The sequence below is a fragment of the Typopeltis vanoorti genome, chromosome 15 (genome assembly GCF_054136105.1).
Source record: "Typopeltis vanoorti isolate ZY-2024b chromosome 15, IOZ_Tvanoo_1.0, whole genome shotgun sequence".
NCBI classification, from domain to species: Eukaryota; Metazoa; Arthropoda; class Arachnida; order Uropygi; family Thelyphonidae; genus Typopeltis; species Typopeltis vanoorti.
Window position 1 is genome coordinate 12,422,193 of NC_143563.1, and position 26,553 is coordinate 12,448,745.

At 35.8% G+C, this 26,553-nt stretch overlaps 1 protein-coding gene across 1 annotated transcript in view; it reads right to left on the bottom strand.

Moving 5' to 3' along the window:
• Positions 1-4,022: 4,022 nt before the first annotated feature.
• Tbh (Tyramine beta hydroxylase) overlaps positions 4,023-26,553 on the bottom strand; it is a 69,313-nt gene continuing 46,782 nt past the window's right edge. Inside the window, exons 8-12 of the mRNA XM_090405190.1 lie at positions 25,253-25,435; positions 23,990-24,049; positions 17,692-17,819; positions 14,695-14,848; positions 4,023-4,124 (exon numbers count right to left, since the gene is read on the bottom strand). Of these exons, the coding sequence (XP_090261316.1) occupies positions 4,023-4,124; positions 14,695-14,848; positions 17,692-17,819; positions 23,990-24,049; positions 25,253-25,435 (627 nt within the window). The remainder of the gene's footprint in view (positions 4,125-14,694; positions 14,849-17,691; positions 17,820-23,989; positions 24,050-25,252; positions 25,436-26,553) is intronic.

Consider the following 26,553-nt stretch of genomic DNA (forward strand, 5'->3'; position numbering starts at 1 on the left):
CAGACCTCTAATAATCGGGGCGATGATCTCACACCCGGGGGGATGAAATTCAACTCCCACCTAATACAAACATCCATGTCACGGCGGGATTCGAGCCATTTCCTTTTGGATGGAAAAGAGATACGCTAATTACTTGGCGTATCTTTTAATACAACCAGATCGGTGTATTAAGGCTAGGATGCACGGTATATAGAGTGCGAAGCCGTTTTAGCCCCTATCTAACTTTTGGAGACTGAGTGGGCAGTTTAATCTCCACTGGAAACCAATCAGAGATAGCTTGACCAAGACTATCACTGATTTAAGCGGCCGGCAGTGAAGAGAAGGCTCAACAAGTGCCGCCATCTAGTGGTCCCCAACCATTACACAATATTTTAATATCTGAAATAGTATGGGTTCTACGGTCGATGTTTTTGAGTTTACGAAACGAACAATCCCAAGTTTCTTGGAGAAAAAACTAAACGGCTTACCCATGCCAGAGATCGACTAACTCGGGAACCTCTCGAAAAAGGCTTAGAAAAAGTTCGTTTAGTCAGCGAGTAGAACTTAAGATTATAATAGACTTGAACTTAAGTCCATCGGTTTTGCGCTGAGGAGTGCAAACACCACTTCCACTGAGAAATATTCAAATAGTCGTCGGCTAAATATTCCCCCACACAAAACACAACAACAACAAAATGAAAGACTTATGTAACATAAATGCACTTTTTTTTATCGTTCTCAAAATTACCCAGAAAAATCTGATTTGATCTTTTTATATGTGATGCAATTATCCAAAAAAGGGTAATTGCATCAGATCAAAAGGTAGAAAGGAATTGTATCAAATCACTTCTTTTTTGATAGTAAAAGTAAAGCTGTCTGTGGTAATTAGACATAAATGGAACTATTTCAAACCAAAATATTGCTTTGGCTTACAGCAAAAAAGTGTTCCTTTACAGTGGTGAGTAATCCCAACTTTCAGCCTGGTAGCTATGGAGAAAGGATTTGTTAACGTTTATATCTAAGCTAGATGTGATTTCGGAAAGCAACCATTTGCGATTGCCCTAACAGTCGGAACTCTCTTTTTAATGAAAAATAAAAAATAAAATAAAACTCAATTTTTTTACTGCTGAAATATAAACGACTTTTTAAAAAAAAAAAAAATAAGGAAATATAACAAGAAATTTATTTCGTAAAATATAAAAATAATTTGAGCTGTTTGTTATCTCCTAAAACAATTGATGCCAAGTCGAGAAGGGGAAAAAATTGTGGATGATTGCGAAGAAATAGTTGAGTTTCAGATGCACCTGCTTCCGCGAAATGGCAGTATTATTATTGCGTGACGCCTCCTAGTCGCCAGAGGCACTGTACTCTACTACTCAAATTACACACACACACATAGCCGACCGTCTCCGTTAAGGATCTGTCTATTTAGAGTCTTAGTCTACGCTGCTTAATTCTTCAACTACACACAACGCCATCTACCGAATACCATTTTTTTTTTCTCGAACTGTAAAATTGAGTGATAGATTTCGGATACTGAAATATCCGAAAAATTATTGAATATTACTGAGAAAAAAAAAAGATTTATATTAAAATGTCTCAGGCTCAAGTCTTACAGCTTTATTGCAGTTAGGTGCAAAGGAGGTGTTAATCTCTCTTACATAAGAAAAACATTTTTTAACTATCAAAATATAATAAGAATGGAATCTTTTATAAAGCATTTGATTGGCTACTGGTTTTACCATACGATTGGCTACGAGAAGGTAAAGATAGCGCATGCGCTTATTTTATTTTCAAACTTTGGCGCATTTGTTATAGAGGAGTTGAAACAATAATTCCAAATAATCTATGACTGCAGTGTTGTTTACCTTTTATCAAAACAACATCAAATTGGTGACGAATTGGAAGATGAAGAAAGGAAATTTGATGAAACTTCCGTGAGATGTGTATACATTTAAATGACAAGATTCAATCAGTTCGGTGTGCAGTGTATACACTTAACCTTGTGGAGGACGTGATTAACGAAAAATTTATTGATATTTGCGTTTTAGTCAACAAGCAGATGGTACCATTTTGGGCATTATTTTTAGAGGATTTCAAGTCTGTAAAAGACACTACAGTTCTTCTCCAGACATCCAGTATGACAGCTGGCAATTTATATAAACGTTGGATGGAACTTTATATAAACTAAGATTTAACACTTACAGTAAGGATAACATCTTGACAAAAAAGTCTACTTAACACTAGTCTAATTTGTTCCAAAACAAACTGGTTTTGGCTGGCTTATACTTACACTCAACTATATTATCTCTTGTCATTGTGAAAAAGCCATTGACAGCGGAAAACAAGCTGAGAGAAATTGCGAGGAAAATCGTGAGAATTCAGAACAATTCAAACAAGCCGAATGAATCAAGTTCTGTTGCATCAATGTCAACTGCAAGCACCACTTCTATTACATCAATTCAGCTGGAAAGTTTTTTGTAAGTTGAATTTGGTGAATGGTTATCTGAAGATGTACAATTTAAACTTGAACCGCGTTTGGAAGCATTTTGTTTTTCATGAAATAAAAAATCTACAGAGAAACAAAGAGGATGCCATTATATACAAACGTTTTGGATGTCTGGGACCGAAGAAGACAAATCCAGGACTATCAAAACCTCACTTTGATTGCAAAAATAATTATCGGTGTTCCTGTACCAAAATTAACTGTAGAGAGGTGCTTTTCGGTCTTAAAACTAATTTTGACAGATAACAGAACGAAATTGACAGAAAAAGAATTGGACAACCTTTTAATTTAAATATTAAATACTTATTAATTATAGAAAGTATTTTACCTTGGGTATAATAAATGTTAAAGATACCAAGCTATTTTAAACCTGGTTTTATTCCATTTTCAAAGTAAGCAAACAGACAAACAAGTCAAATTTGCGCCTGCAATATTAAGATTAGTGATCAGAGCTTATTCTACTTTTACATGAGTTGCCTTGGTCTTGCACTACGTGCAGGGTCAGCTAGGACTTGCAACACTTGCAGGCTCAAACTTAACTTGTTTGTCTGTTTGCTTACTTGGGAAATGGAGTAAAACTAGGTTTAAAATAGCTTGGTATCTTTAACACTTATTAATTATGTTAGGCAATTTTTTTTTCTTTCTTTTTTTTTTTGTGCAAGCAGTACTTGGTTTTCAGATAGCATTTGTCATCATCATGCTTGACAAATATTTAGGTCTAGAGTGGCCTGTTCCGGTCTTAGAAGTCATCATTGAATCTCTTAAGAAGACGTCCTGGTTTTCTTTTTCCTAATGGCTTGTAATTTAAGGAAGCATTTAAGGCAATATAGCATTTATAACAGTGGAAAACTATTTAGCTCTGTACAGTATCAGCCATATTGAGTTATATTCAAAATTCATGACAAACCACACACACACACACACACACACACACACTGCTTATATTTACTCTATAAAACTTTTATTTTATTTCCATTTTGTGTTTCACCAAATTTGAATTAGTATTCCTTTGCCTTACAAAAATATCTACGTTGTCTCTATCTTCCTTCAAATAAGCTTGCAGGGTCAGTCAGTAATTTTGAATGCTCCTAATGTTGAAATGAAGAATAGACAGTCTTTTTTTTTTTTTTTTTTTGTGGTGTGGGACAATCTCTTATTTCCATTCAGTCATCGAGTTTAGAATGTGGCAGCTGTCATTCCAGGGTAATAGATCTGCCTGGTGTTCCCTTCTTTAAAGGACACCTTTTCCCTAACCCTAAAATTCACACGCATTTAACAGACAAACAATAATTTAATTTAAAATAAGAGATATTTGTTACCCATCTGACAGTTTTTATTTTATTTTATTTTTTTCATCACAACTTCATAAAAATTAAAAAAAAAAGAAAAGAAAAAGGAATTCATACTTATTTAAATATATATTTTAAATTCCGACAAAAATACAGATATTTTACATCTTTTGCACAACATTTCAAACATTAGTGACATCTCTAAATTTAACTTAAGTTAAAATAAAATTTTCCACACGTCAAATTATTCATTCTTCTTTGATTACGACTTCTGGTGTATTATAGCAGTGCCTAGGTAAAGGAGGTAGAGGATAGAATATTTCGGTAACAGGAACCCCACTCCAGTAACCCTGAAAAATGAAACAAAAACGATGCAGTACGTAATAATTACATCAAAATAGTGACATATAAGTGATCATTCTTCCATAATATTTCATTTCTAATTAGAGTGAAAGCATAAAACATTGTATTATTATTATTATTAGTGGCGGCTCGTGGCTTAAAATCGTGGGGGCGCTGCAATTTTCGAAATATACATATACATTGTAAGTACAGTGTATAGTGTTTGGATAAAATATCAAAATTATGGTAAAAATTAAACATGAAAAAATATTGTGTATTATCGATAAAATTATACAGTTTGGTATAATTCAAAATTACTTAAAAATACAATATATTCTTCTTGTTTTGTTTCATGAAAAAATATTGTTTATCATCGATAAAATTATACAGTTTTTAATTATACTAATTAAAATTTAGTATAATTCAAAATCACTTAAAAATTACTATAACAAATATTATGTCTTCAATTGTAATGTCCAAATATTTAAAGAGACAGTGTAAACAGGATAAGAACTACGAACACTCTACTACTTGCGCAAACTGCATATAAACAACAGTAGAAATGCGCGACGGACAGTGCCGTATTATGCTAATAGCTCGCATCCACTATGAAGTGCATATGCTTCCGCGTGTAGCAATATGCACTGTGGAAAACACGGTATCACTTGCATCCTTCGCCCTCCTAAGTGCTACAAGATGGATTTTTATTATTTTTTGTTTACAAAATAAGATAATTGTATAGAATTGTTGATGATAAAATTAAATATTACAAGCAAATATAAATAAATTAATAAATATATTTATATAGCGAGAAAAATTGGTGGTGCTGCAGTTCCACAGTGCCTATGCACGAGCCGCCCTGATTATTATTATTATTATTATTATTATTATTATTATTATTATTATTATTATTATTATTATTATTATTATTATTATATTCAGTTAACGGAATTCACAGTTCATACAAGAAACATGAAGCACCATAATGAAATCTTTCACTGGCAAATGAATCCAATTCGGGCCTTATCCAAAGGCAGGAATCGACTAGATGTCGTCGTAAAATATGAGATGTTCCAAAAAGTAGGCCCAACTTTTCCAGATGTTTCATAAATGTTCTTAGTATTGCTCCTAGCACTCCTACAACAATTGGAACTGTTGGTGCTTTCTTGCTTCAAAGTTGAATTTCAATATCCAGTCTCTATACTTGGTCAGTTTTTTATGCACTTTTTCTTCTCTTCTGCTATCCTCTGGTATTGCAACGTTAATAAACCACACATGTTATTGTTCAGCTACAGTAATGTCGGCATATTACATTCAAGATCCGTCTGAATTTAAAGTCCTATAATATCTTAGAATTTTCATTTTAAATAACTTTTTCAACCGTGTGTTCCCAAGGGACTTTCCAAATTAGGGAACCATATTTCCTGCATAAGCTCTAGTGTGCAGCTTTTGATACCCAATCATGCCTTTGTATGCAGTCTGTATGGGCAAACCTGTTTATAAGAACTAATTACATGATCCATTGTCGCTTGTTTATCTCTGCAAATCTTTGGAAATCTTTACCTTTACTGCACTCGTTTGTATTGCGTGTTCTTCAGCAGAAGTTATCATATCTTTTTCTCTTTCTTGATGCTACCATGCTGAAGTCATTGCCAAGTTGAGCCACTGTCATCTTATTCTTCAAGATCTTTCCAATATTGACCATGGAGTGCTTCGTTTCTCACTACTTTTTCTTTATAAACTTCAGTTAACATTTTTTCTGTGCTTTCCTTGAGATAATCATTCAACGTTCACTTTTCTTCTTCTACTATTTGCCTCACCTGTAAAAGACCCGTCCTTCACTTTTCCTGGCTATGTATAACCGATTCATATCGCTGCATGAATGCAATGCATGACTCACTGTCACTAATTTTCGTGTTTAACGATCAAGTGCATCCAAATCGTATTGTGTCCAGTCAATTATCCCTGAGGTATATCTGATTACAGGGATTACTCGTGTATTGGCTGTTACAGTGTTGCCTCCATTTAGTTTGGACTAAATGGAGGCAACAACTTTTCTAACACTTTGAAGATGTTTAGACACTCAAAATGTCATCTGCCTCAAGAATTCCAAAATATTTAAAGGATTCGTGCTATGTAGGATTTGATATATCCTTCCTTCAGTGCTCTGACAAGCTTTTACATTTTCCTTCCATCTGCAAATGTATTTCTTTTCAACCTGTTGTTTTCTCTCAAATTGTGGATTTCTCAAGTTCAAATTCTGTACAAATATCTTCACTGAAGATTCAGACTGTATTGAGCAGTGACTCAATTTCTCTAGATGATTTTCCGTATAGCTAAAAGAAGAATCATATTTATCAGTGTTATTATTTAGACGTCATATTTGAAGACATGCTTTATTTCCTTTAATATTATGTCTTTAAAATGTATTATATCTTTGCAGTAAAATAAACAATTATTTAAAAGGTCTTTCATTACCTAACAGGAATAGGCAACATTGTCTTAGCACTTATTTTTGAAAATCAGTGAGCACGTGAGCACGTTTCGCCATTACCTGCAGTTAAGGACATTTCCATCAACGTTTTAGATGATCGGTGACAAAAATATATCATATGGATTTCGTTTAGTGTTCCTAATCCCAACACTGACATTACATATTTATATAATAAAATCTAACTTTGGAGACTGAGAGGAATTCAATCACCACATATAGCCAGTCAGCGTATCACTAGACTATCACAAATTTTAAAATCTGGTAAAGACAGTACAGCAGATAAGTGCTATTCTCGTACTCCCTATCCATGATGCAATATGTTATAGTGAGAAATACTAAATTCTATGGTCGATTTTGTTGAGTTTATGGATAGAAAAACCCGAGTTTGCAAAAGAAAAAACTCACTTGTCCATGCCAGAGATCGACTAACTAGGGAACGGTCAAAGAAAGGATTAGCCAAAGTTCTTCTAGAGAGAAAATGCCTCTGAAAAAGACGTTCCCCAGAACGTCTTTTTGAGAGGGCTTCTGCTACAGATGCAAACATCAATTCTAGAGGGCTACACAAGCCGTCATACCATATCTCGTGAACATCCCTTGATAGCACATTATGGATGCAACCACACGATACGAAACTTTTATGGCCTATAAAAAGAATAAGCATTTCGCTTGGTGGTCATTTCGATCAAAAGAGCTTATCATCTTGTCGAGGATGGGATGGGATGGGATAGCCAAAAGTCATTTTCTCCTTAAATGATATTCGGTTGCTATGTTACTCGTATGCGCTATTGCAAATAAAGGACGCTCTATTGCACAATCAATAAGTATTCTCATGTACACAATTGGCAACATACCAAAGAAATAAAAGTTAACAGGTGACAGTAAGTTAAGAAATTACCATGAAGGCCTAAATCACTGAGACGAATAAGTATCCCATGAGAAGGCTGGCTGCCTGTTGCCACCGATCCTGTGAATTGAGAAGTCCTGTTGCACACTTTTCCAGTAATCGATATATTTGGCATAGAAGATGCTTGCAGGAGACCTTTTACCTCATTATGTTACTTCATGAGATAAAAAGTGCATGTAGCAGTGTGGTTTTATGGAGGTGAGGATTAATCCTTAATCACACCCATGGATTATTGAGTACAAGATCCCGCATTGAGTTCTGGATAATTTTGGCCTGTTTTCGATTGTTAAACATTATGGAATAAACGCATGCAGGACTTCTCTACATTTCTTTCTTCTTCTCATGCTAACACTCCATGCCACGTAGCAGAGTTTTTGCACCTGAAAACTCGAGTTTTTCATCTTTGCAACATCAACGCACAGCGTCTATGGCCATCAGAACCCACAATGCATGCTAGTGATGGTAATGCACGCTGTGCGTTGATAAGTAGTAGTAGTGTCGTTGGTGGATTAAGCAAGGCAGACAGTGAGTTGTGGTGGAGTAGTGTGCCCTCCCATAGTAAGTCAAACTCCTTGGAGGTGTCACATATTAATAATAATAATAATAATAATAATAATAATAATAATAATAATAATAATTGTTACCCACATAGTTAATACATGAATCAGAGAAGATGTGGGACGAATTAGAATGCAGAATTAAAACACAACTTACTGTAAATCGCCCTCTGCATGAGAAATTGACTGCTTCAAAAGAGGAAGATGGAGTAAATATACTAACTTTATACTAGAAATCAATTGAGTTTCGATGCAGGTAACGTGAGAAAAAAATCAACGTATACTAAGTGTCAGTAAAAGGAATGATTTATATTTACTGGTATCCGGTGACATGAAAGAATAATGTGTATGGTTTGAGTCAGATCTGTGGTAGATTTTTATTCTTCTCAAGATTAATATTAGAGTGTTTTATAAGAGGGAAAAACAACTTTACTTACTTGCTCTGATCATTCATGTTTAACAAATTCAATGCATTAGAATTAAATGCATAAGCCTGCCTATAATCATGATAGCTTCCAAAATGGTTTCATGTAGCTTGGCAGAAAGTTCCATGTCTGGTTTGTAGAACATTTGATCTTAAAACAGATCTTCTGAATGATGTAAAAATAAATTAAAATAATTAAAAAACTATATAAAAATCTTCCACGGGCTATCCATTAGTGTACCATGGGCGGGATCAGGTATCGTGGTTTTTACAAGATTTTGTTGGTAGGAGTCCCACGAAAAATTTCTAATTGAGGTAAGGAAAGAGGGTTTAATTAAACCCATGGAGACAAAATTGGAATGCAAAACAAATCAAGTAAAAGTGAGAAGTGAAAGATGGAAAAATAAGGCATTGCATGGAAAATACCTTCACAGCATAGAGGACAGCGCTGACAGCAACTTCACCTGGCGATGGTTGAGAAATGAAGCACTAAAGAAAGAAACAGAATCGGTAATTTTTGCAGCACAAAAACAGGCCATTAAACCAACGTTATGAAGGCAAAAATATAAAAAATTCAAGAAGACAGTAAATGTAGATTGTGCAAAGAAAAGGAAGAAACGATAGACCACATTATAAGTGGTCTATCGATGCCGCAAAATCGCACAAATTGAGTACCGTAAAAGGCGTGATAATTTAGCTAAGATAATCCATTGGCATTTATGTAAAAAGTATCGGTTTGAAGTATCTAAGGACTATTGGAAGCATAAAGTTCACCAGAAAGTGGTTGAGAATGAAAAAGCTAAAATACTCTGGGATTTCAAAATCCAGACTGACAAAAGCTTGGAATGTAATACATCCGACATCACAGTGGTTGATAAAAGTGAAAACAAGGGTGTTAAGTTTATCGAAATATCAGTACCAGGAGATAGTCAGATTGACGACAAAGAAAATGAAAAAAATTACAAAATATCGCGATTTGCAAATCGAAATTGAACGAATGTGGCAAAAGAAAACGAAAGTTGTTCCCATAATAATAGGTGCTTTAGGCGCCATCCCTAAAACATTGAAAAAACATCTAGAAGAACTCAAGTTAGATGGATTAAAAATTGGGCAGCTGCAAAAGGCCGCTTTGTTCTGTACAGCATTTATATTCAGAAAGTATTTCCACAACTCATAGGCCTTTGGGTAGGGCTCGAATTAGTGGAATATAACCAGGCTTGTACTTAAGACTGAGGAAGCAAATCAAGCTTTGATGAATATTATATATATATATATATATATATATATATATGTGTGTGTGTGTGTGTGTAGAAAGTATTTTACCTTGGGTATAATAAATGTTAGAGATACCAAGCTATTTTAAACCTGGTTTTACTCCATTTCCCAAGTAAGCAAACAGACAAACAAGTCAAGTTTGCGCCTGCAAGTGTTGCAAGTCTAGCTGATCTGCACGTAGTGCAAGACCAAGGCAACTCATGGTAAAAATAGAATAAGCTCTGATCACTAATCTTAATATTTACATTAATGCAAAGCACATCTCTTGGAGGAGATGCGTGATGCTTTGTATTAAAGGCAAGGGGCCACTACCCAGAGCTTATTCTATTTTTACCATGAGTTGCCTTGGTCTTGCACTACGTGCAGGACCAGCTAGACTTGCAACACTTGCAGGCGCAAACTTGACTTGTTTGTCTGTTTGCTTACTTGGGAAATGGAGTAAACCCAGGTTTAAAATAGCTTGGTATCTTTAACATATATATATATATATATATATATATATATATATATATATATATATATATATATATATATATATATATATATATATATATATATATATATATATATATATATATATAGATATCTTCTTCAGGCGTGGGAACATAGAAAGCAAGTAAACACTATAAGAAGCATCGTATCACTATAAAAACGACTGTTATAAAAATCAGTTAGCTTTGAACTGTAGCTACAGTCCGTGTTGAAGTTCTATTGTTAGGCAGCTGCGTGCGTCTGACTTCACGAGTGTGCCAATATCATCGGATAGCAGAGCTGAAAGAGTCCGGTAGATTATAGCTAAGGTTATTATTTATGTGATGAGGGTCCATCACAATTTCCTTATATTCAACTATGCGGCGTTCTACCTTGCCAAGGCATATATGAAGGTTTGAAGTTGTTGTCCAGTTTATCTCACGTTGACGGCCTTCATCATTTGTGTTTACTGAAAACAGTACATGGCTTGACAGGGCACTTGCTCTAGTTCTTTTGTAGGCAATGTCCCTCTGGTGTTCTTCCAGACGTAGGAGGATGGATTTTTCAGTTTGGCTATAGTATTGCTTTCCGCAGTCACACGTGATTTTGTACACTCCTGGGAATTGTAGATGGTTGTGAGCTTGTTTGTATTTGCTTAAAATAGATCTTAGTTTAGGAAGAGTACAGAAGCAGGGTTTTATGTTTCAACTTTCGTAAAATTCTTCTCAGTTTCGTGGAGAGCGGGCTGATGTATGGTAAGGAGATATAACCTTTGGGGTTGTCTTGTGTTTCTGAGTTGGTTTGATGGCGGTATAGATGCTTATGAATAGTTTTCGACGAGTAGCCATTACTTGTGAAGGTTCTTTGTAGATGTAGATTTGTAGATGTTATAGTTCATTTTTTGGCTCTTCATCATCTGACAGTATAGCTCTCTCTCTCTCTCTCTGTGTGTATATATATATATATATATATATATATATATATACTAGTCTCATCATATTCATAGTTCTTAATTCCTAATGCGAAGCAAACCAGTACCTGTGATAATTAATTCAAATAAAATAATAATAATCAACTAATGCCTTTTTATTCCCTTAAATGGAATAGACAATGTCTTTTAACTCTATACAGCTTTTGGAGACTGAGTAGGCAGTTCAATCTCCACTGTCAGCCAATCAGAGATAGCCGACCCAAGGCTATCACTGATCATAAGCGGTAACCAATAAAGAGACCGGCAAACAAGTGCTGCTATCTCCTGATATCTAACCCTAACAGGATATGTTACTGTCTGAAATAATGTGGGTTGTATGGTCAATGTTTATTAACTGCTATCCATTTACAAGCATCGTGTCCTCTAATATTTCTATGAGAGTATATTAGTCCCGGATCTCAGCGATTTCATCTATCAAGACCATTACCATTTTCATCTGAGTATATCATCTTCCTTTCATACACATATAATTAGCTTCCCACACTTCTAACAGCTTAATCAGATTGGCGATATTCTTATATGACTTCTTATTTAAATGTGATTCACCGTACTATACATAAGACCTTCCCTTCTCTTTTAATTAAATAATTAAAATAAAATAAAAGTTACATTTAATCCCAATAAGAGCAGTTTTATTCATGTTTCGAAAGAGTCTTTCCCATTATCCAACCTTTTGATTGAAAGAAGAGTTTCTTCAATTCTGAATGTGAATACATTCCATTGCATCATTATTATTCTATGCTTACATATATTCACCAAATAATGTAATATACATATTATTCTAAAGCTTTCAGGAGATCACTAGGCTTCACACCATAGCAATTATCCTCCAGATTATGAGGTCTTCGAGATTAATATATTAATTAATATATTAAAAATAATAAAATGTTATGTGTGGAGTGTTGCCCTCTATGCATCTGAAACTTGGACATTGAAGAAAGAAGAAATTAAGATTTTGGAAAGCTTTGAGATTTCGATTTGGAGAAGGATGGAAAAAATCAAATGGACAGATAAAATAACTAATGAAGAGATCTTAAAAGGAGTAGAAGAAGAAAGAAGTCTGTTAAGGAGGATAAAAAGAAGCAAGGGAAACTGGATCGGACATATTCTTAGAGGGAATGGAATCTTCAGAGATGCCACTGAAGGAAAAGTAGATGGAAAAGACCCAGAGGAAGAGTAAGGAAAACAATGCTAGATGACATGCTCAATAGAGACGGCTACACAACCTTGAAAGAGAAGTTCTGCTACTAAAAGAAGAACCTACTCAATTGCAGAATACTAAAGAGGAATATTAAAACTTGAATTTTGAAAAATGGTTTAACTGCCTTTCCAAATTTAGGAGAGATTTCATTATAGCGGCGAAGTGAATCCTTAGCGCTACCACTATTTCGGATTAAATCTTGTACTCTAGAACTGAGCTGTCAAACTCTTCAGTCATTAACCCGACAACATGGAATTGAGCGTATATCTAGCTTGTCGCTAAAACAAAACAAAAAAGTGATGAAAGTCAGCCATCAGACAATCGTTCCCTTGCTCACACACCAGCATTTTCGAAAATGATGGAGATCATGTACAACCTGCTTCTACACTATATGGAGATCATATAGCGTAGAAGTTACGATCACAAATATGGATTCTACCAGTTCTACAGCAGACCTCCTCATTAATACCCCACCTTTGACACAGGCCATGGAAAGAACTGCATGGAAAAACATGTGTTATCGCTTTAAATATTTCCAAGATTTTGATCGAGTCTGGCATCAGGCTTCCATATTATGGTCTTAACTGCGTACTTCCATCCTACCTTTTGTTAGTGGATTGCCAGTTTTCTCTGTGATGATCCATTATGTATCATGTGGATGGTCTCTTCTAGTTAGATTTTTCCATCAGAGGAGGAACATCTCAGAGCTCTGTGCTTTAACCTACTCTTTCTCCTGTACATTAGTGAAATTCTCTCACCATATCCAACCCATAGTTGGTGATAGTTTACTCCGTTCTATCCCTTCTTGGCTCTATTCACAAACCTTTCAGTCTCAAATGATTCAGGCTTCAATATCTATACCCAGTACCTTAAACACCCATCTCTTAAATGCAATTCTAAGATGCGGGTGATGATAATATAATGAATTTCACTTGGTTGTCTTTACTCTATCATGTGTTGTTAGCTGGAAGAGGGATCTTCCTCCACTTCCCTCTAACTTTTGATAATGTTCTGATTTCCGGTCATGATTTGTTTTCTCTTTTTGTGTTGACTTTTATAACTTGTTTATCCTGGTATATAGGTAAATAAAAGTCGGCCATGAAACTAATCTCATTGCCATCACTATAATCCCTCTTGAAGGTGATGGAGGAAATCATCAATAACTGCTTCTTCACTACCAGGAAATCCATCATTTAATTAGTGATCGCCAGTATGGATTCGGCCATTCAAATTCCACAGCAGACCTTTCGCTGACCTTATCCACCTTTGGACGATGAAATTTATTACAACATCAGTACCCTCTTCATCCTCCAAGCTATTACCATTCTTTTTCGTTCAAAACGCTTCTCTTCTGCTCAAATCCGATAACTTTATAATTTCCCAATTCAATCGTTATTAGAATATTGTTTTACATAAAAAGTAGTCAAAATACAAAATACCCAAAATTCCTAAGAATTATTGATTGTATAGAGAAGTGAAATACACCTACTTGGTGATTCCCCCCCCCCCCCCCTCTCTCTCTCTCTCTCAGAGACTTCTATCAGTGCCTCACACCGATCTTGCCAATATCATTCCTCCATCTAATTACGGAAGAACACGAGCTGGTCACAACCCTGATTTCTGCGTTTTATCTGCTTCTATTATTGGAAACAGCCTTTCCCATACTGTTTTTCTCAATGAATGCAACCTGCAGCTTTTCAAGAAACTTGTTACTAAATATCTCCTTTCGCATAAATAATGCACGTAACCACTTGCCCACCCCTGGCACTGTTATGTTGAAAATCTCGTGATCTGTTGTGTTCAGATTCAAGATTTAAATGTGTGCATATTTGTTGTTTGATAACTGCGTGTGTTCTCTGGCTGATTGGTTTTGGTTGCATCAGTTTTTGTTGAAAAATTGATGATGCAGAAAGTGAAAACTTACTACCTATATGAGACCAACAAAAAAACCTTTAAATTAAATCAAGTCAAAAATATTTCTCCTCTCAGTAAGATTCAAGCTCAGTACTTTTTAACTGCGCCTGATACTTTTCTGACTGTTGTACAATCCACTTAGTCGTGTATTTTCCGAATGTTAATAAGTTACGCGTTAAGACAGTCATTACTTTTTCTTGTTTTTTTTTTATGAGTAAAGCAATTAGGCTCACTAATCAGAAAGGATTTGCTATCAGCTACTCTTATAGAAAAAAAAAAAAAACGAAACGAAATGAAATTTAAAAAAAAGCAGGCAAGAACATTCTTTGCCTCCTTGAAAAACATACAGGAAATCGGTCTCCTGATGATTGATTGCATTGCATGCTTAAGGGGGCGCTGTTGTAGAGTCGATTAAGAAATTCTGCATTATTTTGGCTCCAGTGAATGGCGTCATAATTATCAGATATACCAAACTTTGTTGAGGTTGGTTCGTCATTATACCTGTCGTAAAAAGAAGAGAAAACGGTATTAGTATATATCAAAACTATATTATTAGTACCTATATACGATAGCTAATTGAATATCAAGTAATGTATAATTACAGTACACTGAAACTAACAATACGACATCAAGAAATGTATACTTACTGCAATATGACAATATAATCATGAATGTTATTACATTTATAAAATAAAAACAAACAAATAAATAAATCCGCGAACTCATTTTATTCCACAAGAGGGAGCAAGCAAGACCGTTTTATCACTATCTACCTTTTGGCGATTGAGGGGACAGTTTAATTTCTAATGGTAGCAAATAGAAGTAGCTGGCACAAGACAATTAGTAAGTATAAACGGCATCTGCTGAAGAACGGCTGACAAGTGCCGCCATCTCGTGCTCTCTAATCATAAAAATATATTTATTGCCTGAAATAATGTGGGTTCTACTGTCGATTTTCTTGAGTTTATGCCACAAAAATCTGTTTGCCATGCCAGGGATCGATTAATTCAGGAAATGGTGGAAGAAAGGGTTACAAAAAATCACTCTAGTCAGCGACTAGAATTGAATTTAGATATTTCTTCTGGCAGCCTAGCACCGTTAACACAAGTGCATCTTCCACTGAGATACACAGGCTGATCATTTAATCAAAATATCAGTTAAAACCTTTTATTCCCCATATAGGGAATAGACGAGGGTGTTTTAGCCCTATCTAACTTTTGGAGACTGAGGGGGAAGTTAAATCTCCACTGGTAGTCAGTCAAAGATACCTGGTCCAAAGCTATCACTAATTTAATCAGCACACCGTGAAGAGGCGCGTAACAAGTTGCGCCATCTCGTGGTCCCTAACACTAACAATCTTTTTAATGTCTGAAAATAGTGTGGGTTCGACGGTCGATTTTCTTGAGTTTATGAAACGAAAATCCTCGGTTGCCATGAGACAAAACTCGATTGCCAGTGCCAGAGATCGACTAACTCTGGAACTGGACGAAAAAATGCTTAGCAAATGTTCCCCTAATTGGCAACTAGATTTCAAAGCATCTTTCTTCTTGTGGTCAAGCACTGTGAAGTGCAAACATCACTTCCACTGAGCTACACAGGCTTCTACAGACAAAATTATTCTTTTAAGCCCTATCTAACTTTTGGAGACTGAGTGGGTAGTTCTATCTTCACTGGTAGCCAATCAGAGATAGCTGGCCCAAGGCTATCACTAATTAATCGGTATGCAGTGAAGAAGGCAGCTAGCAGGTGCCGCCATCTAGTGGTCCCTAATCCTAACACAAAAAAAAAAATCAGCTAACGCCTTTTTATTCCCTTATACGGGGAGTAGGCGAGGAGAGCCTGTGTAGCTCAGTGGATGTGGCGTTTGCCAACCACGGCGCTTGGCCGCACGAAGGAAGACTTGGTTTCGAGTCTAGTCGGCGACTAGAGGAAATTTTTCTAAGCCTTTTTTCGACCGGTTCCCGAGTTAGTCGATCTCTGGCATGGGCAAGCAGGTTTTTCCTCCCAGAAACTCGGGTTTTTTGTCCTGTAAACTCAAGAAAATCGACCGTAGAACCCACGTTATTTTCAGACATTAAATATATTGTGTTACGGTTAGGGACCACGAGATGGCGGCACATTTGAGCCGTCTCTCTTCACTGAGTACCGCTTAATTAGTGATAGCCTTGGGCCATCTATCTCTGATTGGTACCAGTGGAGATTGAACTGCCCACTCAGTCTCCAAAAGTTAGATAGGGCTAAATGGCCTCGCCTACTCCCCGTATACGGGAATAAAAAGGCGTTAGCTGATTTTTTTTAATCCTAACACAGTATTTTGAATGTCTGACAATAGTATGGGGTCGACGGCCGATTTTCTTGAGTTTATGAGACGAAAAAAACCAAAGTTTCCAGGAGAAAAAAAAACACTTGTCTGTGCCAGAGATCGACTAACTCGGGAACCGGTCGAAAAAAGGGTTAAGAGAAAATGTTCCTCAAGTCAGAGACTAGACTCGAACTTATGAGTCTTTCTTTGTGCAGTCAAGCACCATAGCAGGGAAACGCCACTTCTACTGAGCTACACAGGCTTCTACAGACAAAATTATTCTTTTAAGCCATATCTAACTTTTGGAGACTGAGTGGGTAGTTCAATCTTCACTGGTAGCCAATCAGAGATAGCTGGCCCAAGGCTATCACTAATTAATCGGTATGCAGTGAAAAAGGCAGCTAGCAGGTGCCGCCATCTAGTGGTCCCTAATCCTAACACAGTATTTTGAATGTCTGACAATAGTATGGGATCGACGGCCGATTTTCTTGAGTTTATGGGACGAAAAAAACCAAAGTTTCCTGGAGAAAAAAAAAAACCACTTGTCTGTGCCTCGACTAACTCGGGAACCGGTCGAAAAAAGGGTTAAAAGAAAATGTTCCTGCAGTCAGAGACTAGACTCGAACTTGTGAGTCTTACTTCGTGCGGGTAAGCGCTATAGCTGGAAAACGCCACTTCTACTGAGCTACAGAGGTTTTCGTTATTTTTTTATATATGATAATATTTTTATTACTCCATCAGGACCTATTACTTTAAGCGATCGATCGTTTAACAAGTCAATAACAATAATGAAGTAACATTTGCCAAACGTTCTATCACTCTTGCGTTATAATAACTCAATAACGTGTTGTACAGTCAATGTGTGTGTGTGTGTGTGAGAGAGAGAGAGAGAGAGAGTTTATTTGAACTTATTTTCGTTTTATCCTTGGAGGTTCCATGTTTGTTGGATTTTTTAGCATCTCATTCATATTAACCTGGCCATTAGCCTTGTTCTCATTTATTTTTTATGGCTTCTTTAGTAATCAATGGGCAGAATACTTACTCATGCATATATACGAAGAAACTGCTTAGCACCTGGGAATCGATGGAACTCTTGCATACTTCTAAGTTGGTCTTTGGAAAATAATGCATGTAATTGACACACATTTCGTCACTGATAGCAAATCCACCCTAAGAAGAAAGAAATACAAGATAACGGGTCTTACAAGAAAGCAGGTTTTAAGTCACATTTAGCATTACTCGTAAATTAAATCAGTTTGATGCAACATGAATATCTGCGTATTTCAGATTTATCTCAAACAAGCACTTTCCCTAAGGAACTCAGAAGACCTTTGTTACTTGCCATGTTTTGTCACGATTGGCTATCAATGATATTCCAGGAATTTAAAAAATGTAAAACTTCACTAAGTAAAGAAAACTTCAGACAAAGGAAATATTTATCGCTTTAATTATAAAATTTGTTTTCTATCTGAAAATAAACAGAAAAATCTTTAATGCATTTTATTCTTACTGCTGATAGTTGCAAAGGTTATCAATGATTAAATAGACATTAGATTACAGCAGGCAAATGTCGCAATCACATGGTAATACTAATACTAATAATTATTGCCTGAAATAGTGTGTTTTCTAGTCAATTTTTTGAACTTCTGGATTAAAAACCTAAGTGGCCCTGAGAAAAAACTTTGCTTGCCTGTGCCAAAAATTGCAACTCGTGAACCGCTAATAAAGCCCTAGAAAAAGTATCCCTTCTTCTGTAGCATTTTCTGGCCTTTTTTTCAAAATCGACTTTATATGCCGATTTTGAAAATCGACATATAACCACTTAGTTATATGTACAACACATATATACGACACAGTACAACCTCTTAGTTTCCATGAGTTTTTCAAGAAACTCGTGGAAACTGATTTCCATGAGTTTCTGGCCTGATTAACTTTTAGAGTTGATAGAAAGACTGTAATCACAACATAATCTCCCTTCACTTGAACTCACTTTTCACATCTTTGAATTAATATTTCTATGCCTTTGAAAAAATAGTCTGGACTTTTGTCTGCAAAATGACCTGAAACTGCATCTTTCAACTCATTATCATTTGTAAATTTTTTTCCTCGAAGGTCTTGTTTTCGAGTAGAGGTAGTAGTCACTGGGTGCAAGATCTGGGCTGTACAGTGGGTTTTCAATCTTCTGGAAGCCACAATCTTTCATGTACACTTCAGAACAATACTCGTATGGACTGGAGCATTGTCATCATGAAGCGGGCGAACACCATGACTAAGCATTCGTCGTATCTTTTTCTTTATGGCGTAGTGCAGTTTGTGCAGGAGTGAAGCATAATATTCTCCATTCATGGTGGTATTTCTTTCCTTGAAGTCAATCAAGAGAATTCCCTGGCATTCCCAAAAGATTGTTGCCATGATCCTCTTGGTGGACTGAGTGATCTTGACGTTTCTCGGTGGTGCTTCGCCTGGTGGATCCCCGTTTCCCATTTGGAAAGAGGATCATAATAAAGGACCATGGTTTCATCACCAGTAATAAGGCATCCCCGCACTTCTCTCTGATTCCTTTGGCAAAGCTCTAAGAACTTGTGGGAACAGGTAACACAACGTTCCTTCGGAATTCAAGAGAAGTCGGGAAACCCACCTTACACTGACCTTCACCATGTGAAGCTTCTCGTAAATGATGCGAAAGACGGTTGTAATAGAAAGCCCAAACCTTGCTGAGATTTCTTTGTCATTGAGCGGTTCCTCCTCAGCAAGAGAGACATTTTCCTCACTCATCACTTCCACAGGCCGCCTATCACGAGGATCATTTTCGATGTTCTCTCTTCCTAGGGCGAAACTGTTTAGCTCATTCCTTCATGGTGGAATATGAAGTAGAAGCTTTCCCATAAACATTTTCCAATCGTTGTTTGATAGCACTTGGAGAAAGCCAATCTATGGTGAAAACATGATCACAGCATGGTACTCAATTTTTAACAGTACAACCACTTAGTGTACCACGTGTTAGTCACAAGAGTGTTCCCAACTGAATGATGCAGGTAGAGAGTTGAAACTGGAGTTGAACCTTTCAAGCACCTTCTTAAAGTTTAGTAGTTTCGAAGGCAAACCCTACTTGCTACTTCGCATTAATTTATTATTAATATTTATTACTCATATTTAAAAAGCAGAAAATGAAAGAATTTAACTGAATATGGAAGTTGTTAGATCTTGAATGGGGAAATTTTGAAAGGAAATTATTCATTCAGGATTTAACATGTAAAAACTAACAACTTAGGGAGATACCTGCATTTCTGCAGAAAATAAAGAAAACTTGGTTAATGTATATTCTTTTGTATGTAATTTACTAAGGTCTTATTGTAGTTTAACCAAAAATCAAAGCGAGAATTTTTATCATAATATAGTATTTGTGTAAGGAAAATATTTAGTTCATTAAAATATCCAGTGTGTTGTAAGTCCGAAGGTCGCGTGCTAGCCACCCAGATTGGCATAATGTCGGAGGTAATAACTTACGCAGAAGGTGATATTAGCATGCTTTCCAATAAATCAGCACCCTAACAGCAAAGGGAGCGCAAGGGATCAACTTGGGGGCATAACGGAAGAGGGTCGTGTGGAAAAGATACAGCGAAAAAAGACGGCGCATGAAGTGAGAATATAAGGTGATGCGTGCCATATTACAAACTCTCCTTTTCCTGGTTCCTGTTTGGTGATTTTGACTGGTGGTTCGAGAGAGAACGTGCGTAGGAGTTGTGATGTCGGACAGCGGGCCTTTTCTTGGAGATGCCTAAGAAATTCCACGCGGACCTTTCTTGAATTATCGGCCTTTCAGAATCGTGCCAATCGCTGGATGTCCCATTGGAAGGAGCGGAGAAAGTCCCCTTAGACGCAGCAGAAACACGTTCGTGTCCGGCAGCAGAATTCAAGGACAGCGTGAACAAAACGCCAGGCGCAGAGACGGAATAATCACAAGGTAACCAGACCACGTGGAGGAGGCATATTGTCCAGAACAGAATCGGTAATGTAGAAAATTTTATGGTATGTTTCAGAAATGTTAGAGGAAGGAAAAACGTGTGTAAGCATGAAGTATGGACAATTATTAGAGGACTTTAGCGAGAATTCCCTTTTGGAAATAACTAGTTTCCTTTAACAAAGATTGTCTAGAGGCAGTTATGGTATTGAATGAGAAGATTGAACCTGATAAAATGAAACGGGTATTGCTGAGAGCATTTAATTGAAAAACTTGAGAATGTGTAATTGGCTGGATATTGGATATTGGCTGGCGCAGCATAATATAAATTCTGCCAGTATCTGAAGAGGAAATAACCCTAGATAGAAATAAGATAGGCTAGACAATAGAATAGATAATAGTGATTATTCAGATAATAAAGATAGACAATTAGAAGAAAGTAACGACGTAACAAAGTCATTTACTGAAGGTTAAATTTTAATCAGCAATTTTAGCTTGTAATTGCTTTGAAATAAAGTCCTGGTTAATAAAAATAAATATAAATAAATCCGGTAACGCCTTTTATTCACAGGAAGTCAATCAGAGATAGCTGTCTCAAAACTATCACTAATTATACGCAGGATTCAGAGAAGATAGGCGACTGGCGAGTGTCACGATCTTGGTTCCCTAATCCGAACATTATATTTATTGTCGATTATAGTGTGGGTATCTACGGTCGATTTTCTAAAGTTTATGGGAAGAAAAACTCGAATTTCCTGAAGCAAAAACCAGCTGGCCCGTGCCAGAGATACTAACTTGGGAACAGGTCGGGAAAAAAAAGGCTTAGAAAAAATTCCTCTAATCGGCGATTAGAGGAATGGGTCGCTATTCTTTGAGCTGCTTAGCGCTGTGGATGCACACGCCCCTTCCACTGAGCCAAAACCACGAAATGTTGTTCATGTATGTGCCAACCTATCATTCGTAAAAGCTAACTTAATCAAAAATTTTTCCACTATTTTTTTTTAATTCATCCTAATGAATAAATATAAACGGCTGCATGCTTCGATACAAAGAATGACATCGAATTTTAGACAGAGATGTTAAATTCTTTGTAGCGAAGATAAGTTCGGTCAGTTCAGAACGTGAAGGAAATAAATGAAAGTAAAAAGCGCCCATAGCAGTACCTATAGAAAAAGAAAGCCAACATCAGCAATCTGGTAACAGTGAGACTAACATGAATAACAGAAGGAACGAAATTTTATGGTTGAATTGCTCTCCTATGAGAATGACAAACTGTAATAAAAAGTAGATTGATGAACCAGTAAAAATATTTATTTTTCGTGAAACTCTTATGAAAATTTTCATTAAAAAAATCGAAAATCGGAATTATGACAATGCAGTGAACTTTTATCTGCAAAACTATCTTAATCAAGAAAACATATTAATCATAATATTACAGATAACAAAGTGACATAATTGTTCTATAAATAAATAAGTCAGCTTAATAAAAATTAATATTTCCATCATTCATTGAATATTTTTTTCATAAACTAGTACAGCAATACCTCGATTAATGCGTCCCCCAGAGTAGTGCGTTTTCGATTAGTGCGTCATTTTTTTTCGATACCCAATTATTAGTGCTCCTCTAAAATTCGATTAGTGCGCCTATTTACATCTTAAAAATAAATGTCACCGATTTAAAAATTTTTCTATCTATATATTTTTTATGGCTAACTATTTTAAAAAATCACTCACCAGGATGAAATAATTTAGTTACCGATTTGAAGCATTTTACAAAGTTATTTTTTAATGGCATACTACACTATTTCCACGTACATTATGTTCCAAATTTACCGCCAAAATTTATGTCGTCTGCTTTACATAGCATTTTGCTGATCATATCTCGTGCAATTGTTTTCCTTATTTTTTATTTTAAATTATTTTCCTAACGTTTAATCATGAGTAAAAGAATTAGTGAGCAAAAAATATAAGTGTGAAAATGATTCGAAAAGTAATCTGATTGTAAGAAAATCTTGAAATAATAAAGAAAAATGAACAAGGCGAGTCCACCGCAAAGATAGGACAAGAACACAAAAATGGGTAAATCAACTATAAGAGCAATTTTAAGCAAAACCGCTGAATACATAGAGAAAGGTAAGGTTGCTTCAAGTTCATCATTTATGCACCCGAAATCAAAGTATTATAATCAATTGAATTAGAGAGACGTATTTCTACATGGTTAGAAGATTGTAACCAAAAACGGGTCCACTGACCTTATTAAATCAAAAGCATTAAGTCTCTTTGCATCCTTGAAAGAAAGGGCTATCAATGATGGTAAAGAAGAATTCCACGTTAGTGCTGGATGATTTGAGCTTTTCAAAAAGAGAAATAGCCTACATAATGTTCTAATCACAGGAGAAGCTACAAGTGCAGATAAGGAGATATCCAGAGATTTTGAAGAAAATTGTGTAAAAAGAGACTATTGTGATCAACAAATGTTTAATGGTAATGAAACCGGCCTTTTTTTGGAAGCGAATGCCTTCCAAGACTTTTCTGGCTAAATCAGAGACATCTCAGCCTGGTTATAAAGTCGAATGAAATTACTGCTAGCAATATGCGAGCCGTTTGGAAGCACAATCCTCCACATTGTGCAAATGCTTTTAGAGGCTTTTCAAATGAATCTAAGTCAATTAAATCTCATTCTGAGAAATTGAGTGATTCCGACCTGCTAAATTTAGATGCACAGCAGGAAGATCCTGAAGAATATGAAGAAAATCTAATCATCGACAAGCTCAAAGAGATTTCACAGAAACAAATTGAAACATTTTTCGTGCAACCGAAGTTCTTAAGCAGCAATGCTTAGAGGCTGACCTTGATAAAGAGAGAAGCAGTAAAATTTGCAGAAGAGGCAATAGGGCCATACCGTCAGTTGTATGAAAAAAAGAAACAAAATGCCCGCCAAACTACGTTAGCTCAATTCTTTGTTAAGAAGCAGAATAATAAATTTATATTCTGAATATGCTTTATTGCCTTTCAGCTTCATGGTTTTCCTTTAACTAGGCCCTGAGACATACCCTAATTCGTTTATAAAAAAAAAAAAAAAATTAAGTGTCAAAAACGAAATTTGAGGAACGAATTATATTTTTTCCCATAGGTTATCATACTCGATTAGTGCGTTTTCGATTAATGCGCCTGTTTTAAAGAAAGCATTAGGCGCATTAATCGAGGGATTGCTGAACATCTAAGACATAAATACTATATGTTTTGAGAAATCGCTACCATTTTTCTCGCAATCCTACGGTTTCAGGGAATACAGTTTGAGAAACACTGATAAAAATAGTATTAAATAATATAAATAGAAAGAAAACATCAATAATATTAGATACATGATACATCTTACCAGGGTTATATTCTTTCTGTCCATGGTATTATAGCGGCAAGTGGTTAACAAGGCGTCTCCCTAAATCGGGGAACAATAATTCAAATCAAATTGAATACATAATTCCAATTTATTACATTTCTATATACATATATATAGATACCATTTTTATTCAGCATCGCTCTGAAAATTTGTAGAGTTCTTTCAATGGAACCATTTTAATAGCGGAAATAAAATTATGTACGTGTCAAAAATGGTTCTAACTTCAGTTATTGTGACAATAAAAAAAATAGAAATTGGGACAATATACAATTCAGTTACGACACGCGCGTGCTTTTTTTAATTATTTTTATTTAATTTTTGTTGATAGTATACCATCATATGCTTACATGTTTATTTTTGTTTATGAGGGTGAAATAGGGTCCGCACGGTTAACCTAGTGGCTATGCGCTTCGTAACTATATGCCTGGGGAAGGAGTGTCCTAGGTTCGATTCCCGTCGACGACGTGAATGGCAGCATATAGCTACCCCTCCCCCGACCGTATGACAGAAGGGAATAGATAGAAGGGTGAAATAACACTATAATGTTATTTTAACCTCGTAATTATGGATCGAATGGAAGATCTAATATGCAAAATATTGCACCCTCTTTGACATCTAAATGTACAGTGGCGCACCCGGGGGGAAAAAAGGGGCCCCTTTCCCCTAAGAAAAGAAAAAGGAAAAAAATACTAGAAAATTTTGAACGAGTTTGCCCGAGCCGGGCCAGAGGAGACCATGGGTCTCAGTATTGGCGATCACTGCAGATGCTCAGTCATAGGTCGTATTCAATATGTATTGTCAAATCGTCTACTCAACTCGCCCCTCTCTCCAAGATTAAATCTTGAGTGTGCCACTGTAAATGTTTATATATATAAAAATATGATATTCATAAAATTATTCAACTTTTGTCAGAGGCGATTTATACTCGTATTTTACCATGTTATTGGTAAAATACTGTAAAATTTTATAACATTCATCAATGAATAGCTTTGTTAAATAGTGAACCTATTTAACCAAGTTAAATTTAATCCTGCTTCATTTTATATTTAATTATTTACTCCTAACCTGTACAAAACTGAGTAACATATATAATAATAACAATTTCAAAAATAAGTCCATAAAAGTTTCATATATTCAGAAAAACAATCGTCACCCCCATCAGTTAGACTTTTAAAAATGAATAAATTAGGTTTCCTTTATTGAGTATATGCTATTAACTACAAACGAAGAAAAGATACTTGCAGGAAGTAAGTGGATTCTTTGTTTTAACATACGTATTTCTTGAAAATGTGTACTGTAGTGGTTGTCTCTATTTAATTCAGGTAGTTCTAATCCTCCTCTTACGTGCTTGGTCCAAACTCGTATACCTGTTAGGTGCGTATGTAACTGAGAGCCGAAGATCATGATGCCATCTGCTGGTAGTCCCTGTTTAAAAAAAAAGCACCCATTAAACCACTAGGAAAAGAATAAAAATAAATAAAGTAAATAAATGTCTAACGCATTTTCGCTCCACAAAGGGAGCAGCAGAGCAATTTAGATCTGACTGGATTTTAGAAATTTGTAGATAGTCGATTTCCACCCTTAGCCATCACTGATATCTGAATTAATGGCTACCAAAGAATGTAGAGGCCTTGGGGATGAGAGTATAGTAGATAATTGCCGATGTTGTATGATCATAAATCCTAACAAGCACACTGTTATAAGACAGTGATTTCCATGATCATTTTTCTGAGGTGAGGAATTAAAAACTCCATTTTCCAGGAGAAAACAACACCACTTTCGTGTGCCAGATTATTGACTAACTCAGGAACAGGCTGAAAAAGTTCTTTTAGCTGGAATCGAAACCCTATAACGATCTTTCATCTTCAGATGAAAGATCGTTATTATAGTACCAAAAACTATAATAACTATAAACAAAAACTATAAACCGTTGCAACAAGGTTATGGGGAATTCAAAATATGTGCTATTCATATAACGTATAACTCATATAAATAAGTTATCTTTTTTATAAATTTGTAAAAAATACTAGTCATAATTTATTATTTTTTCGGGAGACCCTGTAACCCCTAGAGAGCATGAAGATAGGAGAGTTCATCAGATATGGTGGAGTGGTCCGAATATATTGAATAGGACCATACGAGGCAATTATCTTGATTGTGAGGGAAGAGGCATTTTCATGGTCTCCCTTCTTCCTGTACGTTGAGGAAGATCCACTCAATTTTAATCTTTCCTATAAGCCTTATCAGCCAACTCTTCTTATTTAATGACCATTATGCTATTAGAGTACTCGTGGACTATAAGGTCTTTCCATTTCTGGCCCATATCTATGTCCCCTGTAAAATCTATTGTTTCCCCTTCAAATACCTTATTCCTCCTACGGGTTTAAATTTGGAAGATGACTAGTTCAGAAGCTTTACGGTAGCAGCCCCTACCATTGGACTACCCATCGCCAGGTTAGTCGCCTGACATGTGTTGGAAAACGACCCTGGAATGGAAAAGGTAAAACAAAATGGAAACGCCAAAATATAATACATACAGCAAA